Raw genomic sequence first — 18,142 nt, 5'->3', positions numbered from 1 at the left:
GGAGCGAGAAGCCAGAGAATCTGGAAATTGCCTAAGGGATCTGGGAGAGACGGCACTGTTACACAGGGCAGTCCAGGTGTCTGGTTTGGGCGCATGGTCGGATGGCACTGCTTTGAGCAAGATGGGGAAGACTGGAGTTCAGGCCAAGAGGAGATGCGGGTTGTGTTCCTGGCCATTGTGTGGTCCTGGTCCCATGAGTCCCCTAAGCGGAGGGTCGTACAGGCCATGGGACGAGGACTCCGAGGGCAGGGCGGGGTGGAGATGTACACAGGGCAGGTGAGCGCACACAGAAGAGGCTTGCCTGCACGGACCTGCCCGTGTACAAAGAGCAGAGACGGCAGCCCCGGCCCAAGGAGCCCTCCTCTTCAAAGGTCCTGCCAGCTCCAAGTGTTGCTGATCACAGCATCTTTTGACTGTCTCTCAGCATCCCAGACCGAGGCTCTCGCGGGCAAAGCGAGAGACGAAGCACAGACCCCTGAGACCGAGTCAGGTGCAGGCTCACCACTCCGAGCCCGCACATCCCTGGCCCACAGTGTACCTGCAAGAGTTAAGCGCCCCCTCTCCCACGTTTGCTCGGTCTAACCCGCTCGATCGCCTTTTATGGCGCCCGTTGCTCTCTGAGGCCTTTGCACCACCTTCTGACCCGATCCCGCCATGTAGAAATGCTGGGGGTGAGGCGTAAGGGTCCGTCCGGTCTGCAGGGCGGCAGGTCACTTTCGGAAGGGACTTCAAACTTCCCGGCGCCCGGAAGAGGAGGGGATGAGGGTGGGAGGGGCGCGAGGACTAGCCGAGGTGCCTCTCGCCCGGACGCCCCCTTCAGGGGTGGATCCCAGGGTTGCGGGCGCTGCCGCGCTCACCGCGCCCTCCGGCTCCCGGAAACACCGCGCTCCCTCGGCGCTCGCCCTCCTCCGAGGTTCCGGGAGAGCGCGCGGGGCGGCGGCAGCCGCAGCCGGGGCCTCGCGGCGGGGCTCGTGCTTTGTTTGGCCGCGGACTCGCCCTCGGGCGCGCGGCGGCGGCGCGGAGCCCGGGGACCTGCCGGGGTGGCTGCGCCCGGGCCTGCGGTGGAGGAGCGGGCGCAACCCGGGCTCCCGTGCCCGCGGAGCAGCCCAGGGACACGCCAGGCCAGGCACCGGGAGAAAATGGCTGCGGCGCATCACGGTACAAAGACCGGCGGAATGTGGGAGCCACCGGGGAGCCGGCAAAGGGAAAGCGAAACCCGCGGGCTGGGCTGGTGACGGTCGAAGGCGCCGCACCGCCCTCCCGACGCCGGCAGTCCGCAGGCCTGCCTCGCAAACCGGCCCGGCCCAGCCCGGCGCGCCGCAGCTATGGCCATTGCGCACCTTGCCACCGAGTATGTCTTCTCGGACTTCCTGCTGAAGGAGCCCTCGGAGGCCAAGTTTAAGGGGCTGCGGCTGGAGCTGGCCGTGGACAAGATGGTCACGTGCATCGCTGTGGGGCTGCCTCTCCTGCTCGTCTCGCTGGCTTTCGCGCAAGAAATCTCCATTGGTGAGGTCCGGGGCTGGCGGGATCTGGGCGGGCTGGGCCGGCGTTATCAGAGGTGCCCTAGTCTCTGGCTGGAAGTGATTTACCGCGCGCTCCGGGCGGTGCTCGGCCGTTGTCATGGGCATATGCACGTTGGGAAGGAAGGTAGCCAGATTTGATGGTCTGAAGCAGTCTTTGTCCACGTGCTTCCCGCCCCCACCCCCAAACGTGGACTCTGCTCGTATCCCACTCCCCAGTTCGCCAGTTGCCTGCTGCCCACTGATGGCTTACTGGCAATGTGCCCAGTCAGTGCCTACTGCTGACTGTGGCTTAGTGTTCAAGCCTCACTCCTAAGACCGGCGCCGTTGTCACTAGATTTGCCTGGAACAACTGTCTCCTCTCCCCTCCACCCCCACATTTCTGCAGTCACCTAGAATTTGTATCAGAGAAGCTCCTTAGTGTCTAAATGGAGCATATGAGTAAAAGTACCCCAATCAAAGTGCTTTCTCCCTTGTCTTACATTAAATTAACGTGTACTGAGACTTAGCAGCTGCAGGGTTGTGAATGATGGGAAATAACTGCTCTTGGCCAGTATTAGAAGGATATCCAGATCCTCTACCTGGATGGTCTTTTTTTGAATGTGAGATAAATGAATCGCCTCCGTGTAAATTCTCATGTGTTATAGCAACAGTTCTGTGAGATTCTGAAAGTCTGGTGGCCTGGGTAGGATCACGTGGCCACCAAGCGGCTGGTCTTCCTTACCAGCTGTTCTGATTTTGGCGGGGGCGGGGTGGGGGGGTTGGGTTGCCGGGGGAGAGTGAGTCAACAGGAAGGCAGTGTGTGAGGCTATACACAGCTCTGTGGAGCGGAGGTGGCCAGTGGGCTGAAGGATGGGGAAAGCTTGTGTGAGAAGCTGGGCTGGCCTGGGTGAGAAGCCCCTGCCCGTGGGTGGGATGTGGATAAGCAGAATTGACACTTCTGCCAAGATTTTGAGATGGTGGAGAAGGCCCAGTTCCTGGAAGGACAGACACTGCGAGCGAGTATCCTCACTGAGGCAGAAGGATTGGTCAGGGTTTCTGGCATATGAGAATGAATATGGGCCTGAGTCAGTGAGAACAGAACAGAAGACTTGGTTTAAAAAGTGAAAAGTTATGATTTGAGTAGAGGCTGGACTAGCTGAAAACAGCACTTAATAAGTAATAGGCTGAGGGTACTGTGCAAGGTCTGGAGAAGGCAATGGCACCCCACTCCAGTACTCTTGCCTGGAAAATCCCAAGGACGGAGGAGCCTGGTGGGCTGCTGTCCATGGGGTCGCTAAGAGTCTGACAGGACTGAACAACTTCACTTTCACTTTTCACTTTCATGCATTGGAGAAGGAAATGGCAACCCACTCCAGTGTTCTTGCCTGGAGAATCCCAAGGATGGAGGAGCCTGGTGGGCTGCCGTCTATGGGGTTTCACAGAATCGGACACGACTGAAGCGACTTAGCAGCCCCAGCAGCAGCAGCAGCAGTGTGTAAGGTCTGTGAAGGGGAGGAGGTTAGAGTTAGGAAGGATGCCATAAAGATTCAGAATCAGTTGAGGTCTTGTGTGAGTGTGGGCCCCACGACTAGAAGGGAAAGGATGGGAGGTTTCCAGGAGCAGGGAGACACGCTTTTGGGCATATAGCTTTCCAGAGGCCCCTAAGGGCCGAACTGATCAGAGATACCTGAAAGGCTGCAGGCCTAGTGATTGGGGAGTGATATTGACAAAAGTAGTGAAGTTGAGGGAATAGTTGGTTAGAAAAAGGTTACAGTGAGCTTGATTTTGTGATCTGCACCACAGAATTGTTCAACTTGGCAGGAAGTCATCAAATTCATTTTGAAAAGTAGTCTTCAGTTTTCCTTGTCATTGGACAGGCATTGATAGTCAAAGCTTTCCCTCTGCCTTCCTGTGAGTTGAGGCTTCCAGGAGAAAGGAAAACCACAAAGTAGCATGGATCCTGGAGATGATCTGCCCCTTCATTGAATGTTTCCTGAGGACCCAGTGCTGGGCGCTGAGGACCCAGGAGTTGGGGAGACGTGGGCTCTGCCATGGGGGAGCAGCCATCTAATGCCAGGAGCTGGATACCCTCTGTGATCAAACCTTACCTCTAGCCCACGTATTCCAGGGACTCTTAAGAGTGCTGTCAGCCCTTTCTAACTGATGGGCTGTCTGAAAGGCATTTACTTTGGGTAGGTTTACCCAGTGGGAGGCTGAGCTTTTGCTGTTTTTTTGTTGGAGGGTGTTGAAGGAGTTTGAGGTGTGGTCCTCTCCCCGCCCTGTAGGAGTTTACCATCCAGCTGGGCACAGGAACAGACTTGCTGGAGGTAACGTGGTTCAGCAGTGTGTGATTCAATGACAAGGCAGTGTTAAGCTCTGAGCACCAGGTGGCAGGAGCTTGGGTGAAGCTGTCAGCAGACTCCTGTATACTGAGAGCTTCAGGACATTTGACAGGAGGAAGGCAGGACCAGGGATGACGTTAGACAAAGCCAGAAGACAGACTTCAGAGAGGAGCGAAGAGGTACAGGAAAGAGTGCGTGGAACTGGTCTGGTGGGGTCCTGCATGCTCTGGGAGGTGGGAGCAGAAGGGGCTCTGCCTAGCCGTCCGTCCAGCCTTTGTGGGTCATCACAGAGGTGATGTGCTGTGGAAGGGCAGAGCAGGGTGGTGCTCATGGGCACGGTGGAGGGCACACTGGTGGCCTTTGCAGCAACCTGGAGCTGTCACTGCTTATTGGTCCTGACTGCCCTGTGACGGCCGGAATTACAAGCACAGCCATTCTGGAGGGAGTTGCTAGGAGAATCATTTAATTTCTGAGTTGTGGCTGGAGAGTTTTAAAGACTTCTGCAAAGTGAGCTGCTGATGTTGGATTGATGTAAGAATTAAAATAGGCCCCTGGTCTGGTTAAGCCTGATACTTTGCTCAGCTCTTCTAAAGCATTGCGTGCCTGGCTCCCCAAGAGGGTAAGCTGGGTAGGGGGACAAAAAAACCCTGATTCCACACTATCTGATGCACAGCAGAGGACAGTTTAAATTTGACTGTGACTCTTGGCTGGTAAGACTGTGCGATGGGAGCCAGAGAAGAGGCACTCAGCACTGACCACGTTTTTTCAGCTCTCACTTTTTCTCTCTGCTTGCCTTGCATCATGTCTTGTATACAACAAGTGCTCAATTAAGATGCGGTGAAAGAAATGCAGGAGCATGTGAGAGAGCTCTCCTGGGTCTGCCCTTGGAGAATGGCTGGGCTGAGGCGGGGAGGGGCATCCAGGGAGGGAGGCCAGGCCTCCGTGTCCAGGTCAGAAGCCCATGTCAGGATTGAGGTTGCAGCAGCCAGGTCCCAACCTGGAATTCACCAGCTCGAGGTGAGGGGTCCCTGGTACGGGGAGACTTCCTTGTTGCTGGGTCCCCGTGTCATTTAATAACACAAGGGCTGCTCTGGTGAGGTCAGTCCTGGTTCCCTCCCTGAGGTCCCGCTCTGATGACAGTACTGCAGGATACGGTCAGAGTGGAGGCACCAGTTGCCCCACCTGATTTACAAGCATAGGGTGTGTTGCAAACGCCTCAAATTCCTTTTACAGCACTTTTGGGGCAAGGGAGAATCTGTTTGAAATGTTGAAGGCTCTGTGGAAGGCGGTTGAGTGTTGTTCTGTATGGCTCAGGCTGTTGAGTGTCATTCTGTGTGGCTTGGAGAACACACGACTGTCACCATATGGCAGGTGCAGGGGGTCAGAGTTCTGTGCCACAAAAGGACCTTCATTTCTAACACACCTTTGCAGATGCCTCTAGAGGTACAGCATCTGTCACCCTGATTATCTCCCTATCTCTATATATTTCTGTATCTAGAGAGAGTTTAGGAAATAGCAGAGTGACAGCTCTGTGTAGAATACAAGCATAATTGGGCCACATGGCCTTCACGCTCTGAAATTCTAGTATTTATCTCAAGCATTGAAGAAACTGATTCCCTAAGCATGTTATTTTTCAACAGACCAAACCCTGAATGAGATTTGTGGTCTTGGGGTCTTTTTCTGGATCTGCAGTGCCATTGGCCTAGGGCTGTACGTGACCCGAGGCCGAGGTATCCTCCCTTGGGGTCTGCTTTGACTCTGGAGCCCCCGTCTGGCACCTTGGGAGATGCTGGGAGGGTGGAGTCCCTGTGTCCCTCCAGTATGCTGGCTGCCTGGTCCCAGTCTGGCCGGACCAGATGAGCAGCAGGGCAACCGCTAGACCCCAGGGAAGGGCATCTGGTCCGCCCAGGGAGCCTGCTCCTCCGCTGCCCTACCGGTGGGCTGCTGTGGTTCTGGATGGAGGGACGTGGTCTCTCAGGGTTAGCCTTCTCTGCTGCTGTCATTCCCGGGCCGGTGCTGGGCCAGCCCCAGGGGGCCGGGGGACAGGGAGCTGCAGCCTCTTGCAGAGCTGTTAGTGCCCTGCTCCCCTCATGTTTCCTCCAGCTGAGTCCGCAGCTCTGTCATCTGCTCTTCTGTGGCTGTGCGTAGGCACACCTTTGGGAATGTGTTCAGGCTGCCTTCAGCGTACAGTGGGTGGCACAGCTGATTGTTCTTTTCAGGCGTGTCTCTAAGAATGGGCTAATATAGGGTCTCAGGGCAAAGGTCCCAAAACAGCACATCCTCAACTCACAGTTTAAGCCAAAACACCAGGGGTGCATCCTGGTCCCCTTCCAGAAGGATGCCTGCTGTCCAGAGAGGGTACATACATACTGATACATGTTTTTCTTTGTTAAATTTTTTTTTTTTTGTATTTTTATTGTTCAGATAGTACCTACATACCTTCTCAGGGTGAAGGATTTATAAGCCTTCCTCGTGTGTTAGGATTTATAAGCCTTCCACTGTGTGTGTCCACAGTGACCACCGTGGACACTGTACAGCTGAAAAGTCCCCTTTCTTTGCATTAATACAAAGTTTAGACACTTTTTTAAACCAAACTGAGTCACGTCATGGTGGTTTGCACTTTCCCACTGAGTATGATATGGAGAGCCTTCTGTGTTAGTACTGAAGTGTCACCTCACTGTTTTTTAACAGACAGGCAGACAGAGATGGGAGAAGGCAATGGCACCCCATTCCAGTACTTTTGCCTGGAAAATCCCATGGAAGGAGGAGCCTGGTGGGCTGCAGTCCATGGGGTCTCGAAGAGTCAGACACGACTGAACAACTTCACTTTCACTTTTCACTTTCATGCATTAGAGAAGGAAATGGCAGCCCACTCCAGTGTTCTTGCCTGGAGAATCCCAGGGATGGTGGAGCCTGGTGGGCTGCTGTCTATGCGGTTGCACAGAGTCGGACACGACTGAAGCGACTTAGCAGACAGAGATACTCCATAGGGTGAAGTGTTCTTTCCATAGTTCACCCAGTCATTTTCCTAGGGATGTGCGTGTAGGTTCTTCCTAATTTTCCATGATTACACACCAGGCTTATTGGTACATAATCTCTGTAACAGCTGCCCTCCTCCCATCATTGAAAGAAAAACAAAAGTTCCCAGAAAGATGGAGCCATTCTCTAGGATAGTTCTACATTCCTGAGTTACTATTTCAAGTAAAAGTCAATGCGCCTGTGTACCCTCCGGCTCCAGCTCCCTCTAAATGTGACTCAGAAGAGGGGAAGAGGAATTTTGATGTGTTCCTTGTTTTAAGAAAGAAATTGCCTCTTTCAGGAGTAAGGTTGCAAGTTTCCATGGACTTTTCTGATGTGTTCTCAAAGCACAGTGTTTCCTTTTAAGCACTTACCCCAAGTTCCAATTTGTTAATTATTTCCATAATTTGTGTTTAATGCTGTCTCCCCACCAGACTATAAGTTTACTGGGGTCAGGGATCATTTATCCTCTGTGGGGTTGACTGCTCTATCCCTAGCGTCCAGCACAAAACTTGATACGTAGTAGGCATTCAGTGGAGTTTGTAAAGGAATGGAATCATTAAAGATGTCAGTAGGATTTTAGCATTTTGGGATCCTGAGTGTTATTCTATTGTCTGTAAGACAGGATTTTATGTATCTTGAAAGAGTTTGTCTTAAAAAAAAAATCACCATCAAAAATATTTGAAAACTCTGTATAATGTCATTGGAGAGAACTGGAGTAACAGTAATAGACCAAAGAATGTGAACTGATGGATAATAAGCAAACATTTAGTCATGATGAGATTGATTTTAAAAATTAACAGAATTTACCCCAATAGCATTTGTTCTGTTTCAATGCCCATTGTTCCCTGACTTTAAAGAACTCAATGACTTAGATCTATATTTAAGTATTTTCAAATCCCTTTCTCTTTTCCAAAGAGAAATGAAAATTCGAAAAGAAGATGAAGTTGTGTGTGGGGGGGAAACTCTATTATTTCGAAACAGATGAAAGTCCTGTCCTTAGCAAAAGCTGAACATATGTCTTGAAATCTTTGCAGAGTCTAGACTTAGATTAGCAACATCCTTTTAGAAACCATTCGAACACCCACCCTTCCTCTGCAGGTTGTTTCCTTGGAGTGCTTTCTTCTCAAACCCCTACCTGGGGCAGTGAGTTTGGTCCAGAGCGGGGGTGCAGTTTGGGAGCACCGTGCCCCAGCTGAGTGAGCTGGACGCAGCCGTGTCCCTTGGGGCTGCCTGGGGGCAGCTGGGACATTGGTTTCCAGGAGAGAAAGCACTGAGGTGAGCCTGGCTCCATGTAGGGCACAGGGTATGTGTTAGCACAGGGGGGGATTCTTCCCACTTATTCATCCTCTCTAAAGCTTGCACTTCTTTTTCTCAAAGGCTGTTTACGTATGTGTATATTTATCTGATTATAAAGATATAACTTCCTGTAGAAAACATGGGCAGTGTAGAACAGAGCAGTAATTCCAGCACTGTTACAACACTGAGGTAACCACTGTCAAATCTTTGTGTGTTTCCCCGAACTCTTTATTGTATGTACATAGCTGACAACTTGTATTCTGCTTTTGAAAAACCAAACTTCATTTCGGGTGATTTTACCTCATTCTTAAATCTGACAAACTTGCCTTTTGTTGGCTACCAAAGGAAACATCGAAAAGGTGTGTGGAAATTGACCCTGTTGCAATTTTTTGCTAATACAAATAGCAATGTGAGAAACACTCCTGAACATAAACCTCTAAACTAAAGGTCTCAGTATTTCAACAAATTGTGTATAAATCTAATTACAAAGTGTGGGAACATTTTCAGGATTCTAGACTTAAATGGCTGGTTGCTCTCTGGAAAGATCATTTGTTGTTGAATCTTCCAGCAGTTTAGGAGGGTCCCCTTGCTCTTGGTTTCCAGAGTGTATGATTTTATGTATCTCATTTACCCAGGTATCTTCTTACATCTAGAAATAAACCGGGAAGTTGACAAGCAACAGACAAAGTGACTGACTTGCCTGCACAGCTTGTTACATCTTTAGTAGATAAATTCCTCAAAATATACTGCTACAGAATTATAGGAAGGGGATCATTACTGGGAATTTGTCAAGTTATCTGACAAACTTCTACATTTCGGGGCTCATTAAATTTACTTTCACTTCATTGTTTTTTGCCTTTTGACTAATTTATTTATTTGGCTGCATCAAATCTTAGTTGCAGCATATCTTGCAATGGGGGACTTGGTTGCCCCGTGGCATGCGGGATCTTAGTTTCCCAAACAGGGATTGAACCTGGGTCCCTTGCATTGCAAGGCAGATTCTTAACCACTGGACCACCAGGGAAGTCCCTCATTTCATATTTTGATGATTGCTATTACTACTATCTTTGTGATTGAGAGAAGGTGGGCGGTTAAGGATGGGATAAACAAAGTGGAAATGCTTTGAGAAAATTACAGCTTCCAAATAGGCTCAGAACATGGTGAATATTCAGTATGAAGGATAAAGAGGTTCTCCATGGACTCATGCTGATGAGATAGACTGGGAGCAGTGCGTCTGCCCTGAGATGCTCTTGAGTAGATACCCCACCATTCTGCTGCTGTGCTGGTGGAGGGGACTTTCCAGATAGTTTTAATTTGCTATGTGTCTGTATGTTTGTGTTAAAGTTCAGAGTAAGAGGAAATTAATACCCTGCCCCCCCCTTTTTTTTTTTAAAAAAAAAGCATACCCCAATCTTGGTCTCTTTACTAGAGGTAACTACTATTACTGTTTAACGTGTATCCTTTTACACTGCTCAATGTTCCTATGGAAAAATCTGATGATATTTAGCATTTTATCAGAGTTAAATTTGTAACAAAATATTATGTCATGTATTAACATTTGCTCGTTTGTGTATAATGTGTCCCAGAGATATTTTGGTGTCTATGTGTAGGTCTGCCTCATTCTTTTTAGTTGCCTATAATTTTCCATTGTATGACTATACCTTAGTTCACTTAACCTTTCTGTTAAGGGACTTATAGGTTCATTCCACTTTTTTCTGCTGCAAATAGTGGTTCAATGAGCATCCTTGGATGTGCTTCCTCATGCAAAATGTGTTTCTCTAGGGCAGTGGTTCTCAAACTTTTTGGTCTCAGGACACTTTTATACTCTTACTAAATTTTATTGAGGATTTCCAAAGAGCTTTTGTTTGTAGGTTATATCCATCAGTATCACATTAGCAATTAAAACTGAGAGATTTTTAAAATATTCGTTAATATAAAATACAAGCCCATTACATGTTAACATGTATTTTGCGAAAAAATAAGTTTAAAAACAAAAGCTTAGCAAGAAGAGTGGCATTGGTTCCAAGTTTTGCAAGTCTCCTTAATGTCTGGCTCATTTGAAGACCACAGACCACTGCCTGCTCCTCATTCATTGCACAGTGATACACCAAGTCAGTAGCTTCTGGAAGCTCTATCGAACATACGAGAGAATGAGATTAAGAAGGTAGGTAACAACTTAGTTATATTATGAGAAGAGGGTTCACATCATGAACTGGCTTCAAGAGTCTGAGGTTCTGGACCCCACTTTGAGAAACATTCTCTGGGGTCAAAGAGTTGTGTTTGCGGCTAGCTCCACATGAGGTGTGCACGTTACGTGTTCACAAGGCACTTCCAGTTGCCCTTCAGGGCTCGGTCTACACCCGTCAGGATGTAGGGAGCAGCCCCTTCTCCACTTCCTTCCTGCTAAGCTTTCAGTTTCTCATTCTCTTGATGGAAATCGCATCTCACACATCAACTCTGCTGCTGCTGCTGTCGCTTCAGTTGTGTCTGACTCTGTGTGACCCCATAGATGGCAGCCCACCAGGCTCCGCCATCTCTGGGATTCTCCAGGCAAGAACACTGGAGTGGGTTGCCACTTCCTTCTCCAATGCATGAAAGTGAAAAATGAAAGTGAAGTTGCTCAGTCATGTCTGACTCTGTGCAACCCCATGGACTGCAGCCCACCAGGCTTATCCGTCCAAGGAATTTTCCAGGCAAGAGTACTGGAGTGGGTTGCCATTGCCTTCTCGGACACATCAACTCTACTTCAATTAAAAAAAAAACAACACGGGATTTTCCTGGTGATCCAGTGGTTGGGAATCCTCCTGCCAGTGCAGGGGGATGCCAGCTCCATTCCTGGTTCGGTCAGAGCTCACACCCTGCGGGGCAGCCCGAGCGCTTCAGCTGAGAGTCCGGGGCTGAGAGCCTGGGCACCGCAGCAGGAGGGGCCGCGGCGACCGCGGGAGAAGCAGCCTGGCCACTGATGTAGAAAAAGCCCACGCAAAGCAAGACCCAGGTCAGCCAAGAATAAATAAGTTTTTTAAAATTAAAAAAAAAATTGCTAAAAAAGTACACACAAAGTCTGCTTTGTTAGAATTAAAAATAAAAAGAAACAAAAACAGACAAAACGGCACCTCACTGTTCCAGTCTCTGGTTCCCGGCGTGTCCTGGGATTTCATAACGCGCAGCTCGGGGCTGTCCTCTGACTCTTGGCAGTGTCCAGAGGCTGCTCTGTCTCCAGGCGATTCTCCATTGCCCTCTGGTCTGGAGTGCTTGGTCCTAGAGACTATCAGGTCTCAGTTTGTTATTATTAGCTTATGAAATATTTCCTTCTACAGTCTCTTTTTATCTTTTTTTTTTCCCAAAGCTAAAAAGTTAAAAAATAAGCTGTTTCCCTTCTGAGCCCTGTTTCCTGCTTAACTAAGTAGCAAAGTGAGCAAGTATAATTTTTTAGGAAATATAAAGATGTCTTTAAGAAATCTTCTTTTAATTTTGAATTAGAGGATAATTTCTTTACAATTCTGCCATACATCAGCATGAATCAGCCATAGGCATATATAGATGCCCTCCCTCCCTCTTCCCTCCCCATCCCACTTCTCTGGGTTGTCACAAAGCAGGAGCTTTGGGTTCCCAGCGTCATACAGCAAATTCCCACTGGCTATCTCTTTTACATATGGTAATTATATGTTTCAATGCTGCTCTCTCAAATCATCCCACCCCCTCCTTTGTGTCCAAAAGTCTGTTATGTCTACTGCCCTGCAAGTGGGATCATCAGTACTTTACATATGCCTTAATATACGATATTTGTCTTTCTCTTTCTGACTTACTTCACTGTGTATAATAGGCTCTAGGTTCATCCACCCCCAATCAGTTCAGTTCAGTTCATTCGCTCAGTCATGTCTAACTCTTTGCGACCCCATGGACTGTAGCACACCAGCCCTCCCTGTCCGTTAGAACTGACTCAAATGCATTCCTTTTTACAGCTGAGTAATATTCCATTATGTATACATACCATAACTTGTTTGTCCTTTCATCTATCAGTGGGCATCTAGGTTGCTTCCATTTCCTAGCTATTGTACATAGTGCTGCAATGAACATTGTGGTATGTGTGTATGGTTTCCCCAGGCTGTTGCCCAGTAGTGGGATTGCTGGGTTATATGGTAGTTTTAATGGGCTTCCCAGGTGGCTCATTGTAAAGAATCTGCCTGCAATACAGGAGAACTGGATTTGATCCCTAGATTGGGAAGATCCCTTGGAGGAGGTCATGGCAACCCACTCCAGTATTCTTGCCTGCAGAATTCCATGGACAGAAGAGCCTGACGGGCTGCAGTCCATAGGGTCTCAAAGAGTCAGACACGACTGAAGCAACTGAGCAGCAGCAGCAGCAGCAGCAGCATGGTAGTTTTATTCCTAGTTTTTTTAAAGGAATCTCCACACTGTTCTCCACAGTGGCTGTATCAGTTTGCGTTCCCACTAGCAGTGTAAGAGTGTTCCCTTTTCTTCACGCCCACTCCAGCATTTATTGTTTGTAGACTTTTTGATGATGGCCATTCTGACGGGTATGAGATGTTACCTCATCATAGTTTTGATTTTCATTTCTCTCTTAATGAGCAGTGTTTATTAGCCATCTGTGTGTCCTCTTTGGAGAAATGTCTGATTAGGTCTTCTGCCCACTTTTTAATTGGGATGTTTGATTTTTGGTATTGAGTTGCATGAGCTGCTTGTATATTTTGAAAATTAATCCTTTGTCGGTTGTTTCATTTGCTGTTTTCTCCCATTCTGAGGGTTGTCTTTGCACCTTGCTTATAGTTCCCTGTAAGTAGATGGTGACTGTAGCTGTGAAATTAGAAGATACTTGCTTCTTGGAAGGAAAGCTGTGACAAACCTAAACAGTGTATTAAAAAGCAAAGACATCACTTTGTCAACAAAGGTCCATATAGTCAGAGCTATGGTTTTTCCTGTTGTCATATACACATGTGAGAGTTGGACCGTAAAAAAAGGCTGAGCACCTAAGAATTGATGCTTTTGAATTGTGGTGCTTTAGAACACTCTTGAGAGTCCCTTTGACTGCAAGGAGATCAAACCAGTCAATTCTAAAGGAAATCAACCCTGAATATTCATTGAAAGGACTGATGCTAAAGCTGAAATTCCAGTACTTTGGCCACCTGATGTGAAGAGCTCTCATTGGAAAAGACCCTGATGCTGGGAAAGACTGAAGGCAAAAGGAGAAGAGGGTGGCAGAGGATGAGATGGTGAGATAGCATCACTGACTCAGTGGTGAACTTGAGTAAACTCAGGGTGATAGTGAAGGACGGGGAAGCCTGGCATGCTGCAGTCCACGAAGTCACAAAGATTGGACATGACTTAGCAGCTGAACAACAACATGGTTTCCTTCATTGTGCAAAGATTTTTAAGTTTAATTAGGTCCCATTTGTTTATTTTTGTTTTTATTTCCATTACTCTAGGAGGTGGGTCATAGAGGATCTTGCTGTGATTTATGTCAAAGAGTGTTCTGCCTATATTCTCTAAGAGTTTTATAGTTTCTGGTCTTAAATTTAGGTCTGTAATATATTTTGAGTTTATTTTTGTGTATGGTATTAGGAAGTGTCCTAATTTCATTCTTTTACGTGTTTTCCTAACACTATTTACTGAAGAGACTGTCTTTTCTGTATTGTATATTTTTGCCTCCTTTGTCAAAAATAAAGTGCCCATAGGTGCATGGATTTATCTCTAGGCTTTCTTTCTTGCTCTATTGGTCTGTATTTCTGTTTTTGTGCCAGTACCATACTGTTCTGATGACTGTAGCTTTGTAGTATAGTCTGAAGTTAGGAAGGTTGCTTCCTCCAGCTTCATTCTTCTTTCTCAAGACTTCTTTGGCTATTCAGGGTCTTTTTTTGTCTACATACAAAAATCTTTTTTTATTGTTTAACATCTACTCCATCATTGATGATCAAATATGGATGCTCAAAGTTTTTATAACTGCAGTATGGAAGGGTAACTTTTCGGAGCAGGGTATGCTTATTTGCTGTACCCTTTCTTGGCAAGTTTCACCTCTCTTCTCTGACCAGGTTTATTTTGCAAAACAGATAGCCAGGCTATCAAATGAGGTAATTTATGGAGAGAGCCTGGCACATACACCTGTATTGGTTTGTATTCAGTACATGTTGGTTGACTCTAAAACTAGTGACATAAGCTTCTACAATCTGAACATACTTTCCAGTGCTGTGAGCAGCCAGCAAAGCAGAGACAGAGGCTTCATGCTTCTCTTCAGCAATCACACAGATTTGGGCGCTATTCAGACAGGTGCTGGAGGCTCAGCTCACATGAGTTTGGGTGATGGTACCTGTGACTTTCCTGCCTTCCGTTCCCGAGTTCCTTGGTGAGAGGAGAATCCAGGAGCTGATGGTCTTGATATTCTTCTTAATAAGGCTTTGTTCCTTTTGAGTGTCTGTAAACACTAAGCCTTTATGTTCTCCTTTTTTTTTTTTTTTTGCACATATTGAAGTGAATTCACTGCAGATGGTGACTGCAGCCATGAAATTAAAAGATGCTTACTCCTTGGAAGGAAAGTTATGACCAACCTAGACAGCATATTAAAAAGCAGAGACATTACTTTGTCAACAAAGGTCCATCTAGTCAAGGCTATGGTTTTTCCTGTAGTCATGTATGGATGTGAGAGTTGGACTATAAAGAAAGCTGAGTGCCAAAGAATTGATGGTTTTGAACTGTGGTGTTGGAGAAGATTCTTGAGAGTCCCTTGGACTACAAGGAGGTTCAACCAGTCCATCCTAAAGGAAATCAGTCCTGGGTGTTCATTGGAAGGACTGATGTTGAAGCTGAAACTCCAATACTTTGGCCACCTGATGTGAAGAGCTGACTCATTTGAAAAGACCTGGATGCTGGGAAAGATTGAGGGCAGGAGGAGAAGGGGACGACACAGGATGAGATGGTTGGATGGCATCACCAACTCAGTGGACATGGGTTTAGGTAGACTCCGGCAGTTGGTGATGGACAAGGAGGCCTGGTATGCTGTGGTTCACGGGGTCGCAAAGAGTCAGACACGGCTGACCAACTGAACTGAACTGAAGTGAGTTCCAGAATAGAAAAATGATACACTTTGAACAGCTGAGGGGCTTCCCAGTTGGCACTGCTACTGCTAAGTCGCTTCAGTCGTGTCCGACTCTGTGCGACCCCATAGACGGCAGCCCATTAGGCTCCCCTGTCCCTGGGATTCTCCAGGCAAGAACACTGGAGTGGGTTGCCATTTCCTTCTCCAATGCATGAAAGTGAAAAGTGAAAGAAGTCACTCAGTCGTGTCCGACCCTTTGCGACCCCATGGACTGCAGCCTACCAGGCTCCTCTGTCCATGGGATTTTCCAGGCAAGAGTACTGGAGTGGGTGGCCACTGCACTAGTGGTAAAGAATTGAGACACAAGAGACATGGGTTCGATCCTAGGTTTGGAAGATCCCCTGGAGTAGGAAGTGGCATCTCACTCCAGAATTCTTGTCTGGAAAATTCCATGGACAGAGGAGCCTGGGCTACAGTCCAGGGGGCTGCAAAGAGTGGAGCACGACTGAGCACAGAAGAACTGAGGGAACCCCCTTCCAGCCCTTCTTGCTTACCAGAAAGGAGCAGCTGTGGATGTGTAAGTGACCAGAAGCCCTGCCACCTTGACTCAGTTTCACCCCTTGTGACATGAAGACGCTGGACTAAAATTAGCTGTTACACGCCCTCCGGTTCCCTTCTGGTTCTGGCACTAGAGTTCACGCCTCGTCTTACCATCTTACTCTTTCTCACCTTCTCACCTTGGTGTCCGTTCACTCACATCCTCCTTCACATGCCTCACTTACTCGCTGAGTGCTGCTCTGCATTTGGGACCTGTCAGTGAAGGAGGCAGACGTGTCCTGGCGCTTGCAGCTTGGCAGAGAAGATGCTTTCCTAATAATTGCAGGCTTCTGGCTGTGATATGTGCTTTGGAACAAGTGCTGTTGGAGATGCGTCGCCCACCCACGGACATTGGAGAGGGCCTTCTAAGGAAGTGACACGTGGCCGAGACACGTGGCCGAGTTGTCGGTGAGTGCACATGTGAGGCTTTGAGGGGAGAAAGGACATGGTTTCTTGGAGAATGGGAGAGGCTCAGTGTCCCTGGGGCCTGCTGAGTGGGAGGAAAGGGCGAGTGGTTGGTTAGAGAGGCAAGCAGGGCTCCTCGAGGACGGCCTCTTGGGATTTGGATTTTGGAGTTTATCCAGAGTGATTGGAGGGCTTTTTGTTATAAATGACATAGTCAGATATGCATTTGAAAATCTCACCCCAGATACTTTGTGGAGACTGGAATGGAGACATGGAGAGACTAGTCAGGGGCTGTAACGGTTAAGTTCAGGATCACTGACTGTGCCCTTGGAGGACGGGGATTGTCACATGTGTCTTGGACTCACTGTGAGGCTTCATGTAGGGGCACATGGGTCACCAACGTTTCTCAGGAGCCGTTGCTGGGAGCTCTGTGGGCACGCTGGACGCCTCTGGTTGTGCTGGAATGCTGAAGCTAGTTGGGGAAGGCCCCGAGTTGGCCACATTCAGAGGCTCTGCTCTGGGCTCCATGGTGTCTTTGAAGCCTGGCCCCAGGTGGGCCCCAGGAGCCTCTCCGACAGGAAGCTCTGTCTGCCGGGGCCTGGGAGATGCTGCAGCTCTGGGAGGCTCTGGCCTAGGTCCTGCAGGCGAACAGCCAGCAGGGCTAGGGTGCGGAGGGAAACGCTGCTTCTCGGCTCTGCACCAAGGCAGCTGCTCCCAATCTCTTCCCTCCCCTGCTGTCCTGAAGACCGGTATTAATAGCTGCTGTGCGTATACACACACACACACATATTAGTATTTTTATTTTTAATTTAGTTTTTAAATTTGGCTATGCCACCCGGCATGTGAGATCTTACTTCCCCAACCCAGGATTGAACTTGTGGCCCCTGCGTTGAAAGCGTGGAGTCTTTACTGGACCATGGGAAGTCTTAAGTGAAAGTGAAGTCGCTTAGTCATCTCCGACTCTTTGCAACCCCTTGGACTGTAGCCCACCAGGCTCCTCTGTCCATGGAATTTTCCAGGCAAGAGTACTGCAATGGGTTGCCATTTCCTTCTCCAGGGGATCTTCCCAACCCAGGAATTGAACCCTGGTCTCCTGCATTGCTGGCAGATGCCTTACCACCATTTGAGACACCAGGGAAGCTTGAAGACTTTACTTTTTCAGAACAGTGCTAGTTTTGCAGCGAAACTGAGGGGAATGTACAAAGATTTGCCATATACTCTCTGCCCCTACACATGCACAACCTTCTCTGCTACCAACATTTCCCTCATAGTACATTCTGTGGATTTGGAAAAATGTATAATATTGTATATCCATCATTATGGTATTACACGGAGTATTTTTTCACTGCCCTCAAATTCCTCTGTACTCTGCCTATTCAGCCTCTACCATATAACCCTTGGCAACTACTGACGTTTTTTTTTTAGGGTCCATAGTCTGGTCTTTTCCTCAGTGTCATAGACTTGGAATCACACAGTCTATGTAGCATGTTCAGACTGGCTTCTCTCACTCAGTGATATGCAGTCAGGGTTTCTCCATGTCTTCTCATGGCTTGATAACCATTTCTTTTTAACACTGAATAATATTCCATCATTTGGACATAGCACTGTTTATGCCATTACCTGCTGAAGGACATCTTAGTAGATTCTGAGTCTTGGCAGTTACGAACAAAGCTATAATGAACATCCACATGTGAATTTTTGTGTGGACATGAGTTTTCAGGTCCTTTGGGTAAATACCAAGGACCATGATTGCTATACAGTATGTTCAGCTTTGTGCAAAGCGGCCAAACTGCTTTCCAAAGTGATTGTCCTCTTCTGCATTCTGACCGGCACCTAACGAGAGTCCCTGTGGCGCCAGCCCTCACCAGTGTTCGGTGCTGTCTGTGCTCCAGACTGTGGCCATTCTAATGGTGTGCACTGGCATCTTGTCG

At 48.1% G+C, this 18,142-nt stretch overlaps 1 protein-coding gene across 4 annotated transcripts in view; it reads left to right on the top strand.

Moving 5' to 3' along the window:
• The first annotated feature begins 792 nt into the window (after nucleotides 1-792).
• The window catches only part of PANX1 (pannexin 1), a 59,163-nt gene continuing 41,813 nt past the window's right edge, over nucleotides 793-18,142 (top strand). For all 4 annotated transcript variants that reach the window (XR_011463067.1, XR_011463066.1, XR_011463065.1 and 1 more), the window contains exon 1: nucleotides 793-1,506. Coding sequence is in view for 1 of the 4 variants with exons in the window: in XM_005892048.3 (XP_005892110.2) it covers nucleotides 1,326-1,506 (181 nt within the window). In the remaining 3 variants the exon portion in view is untranslated. The remainder of the gene's footprint in view (nucleotides 1,507-18,142) is intronic.

Source organism: Bos mutus, chromosome 29, assembly GCF_027580195.1.
Source record: "Bos mutus isolate GX-2022 chromosome 29, NWIPB_WYAK_1.1, whole genome shotgun sequence".
In the NCBI taxonomy this organism is placed as follows: domain Eukaryota; kingdom Metazoa; phylum Chordata; class Mammalia; order Artiodactyla; family Bovidae; genus Bos; species Bos mutus.
Note: the sequence above shows the minus strand (reverse complement) of the source record. Positions and strands in the feature narration are given on the sequence as shown.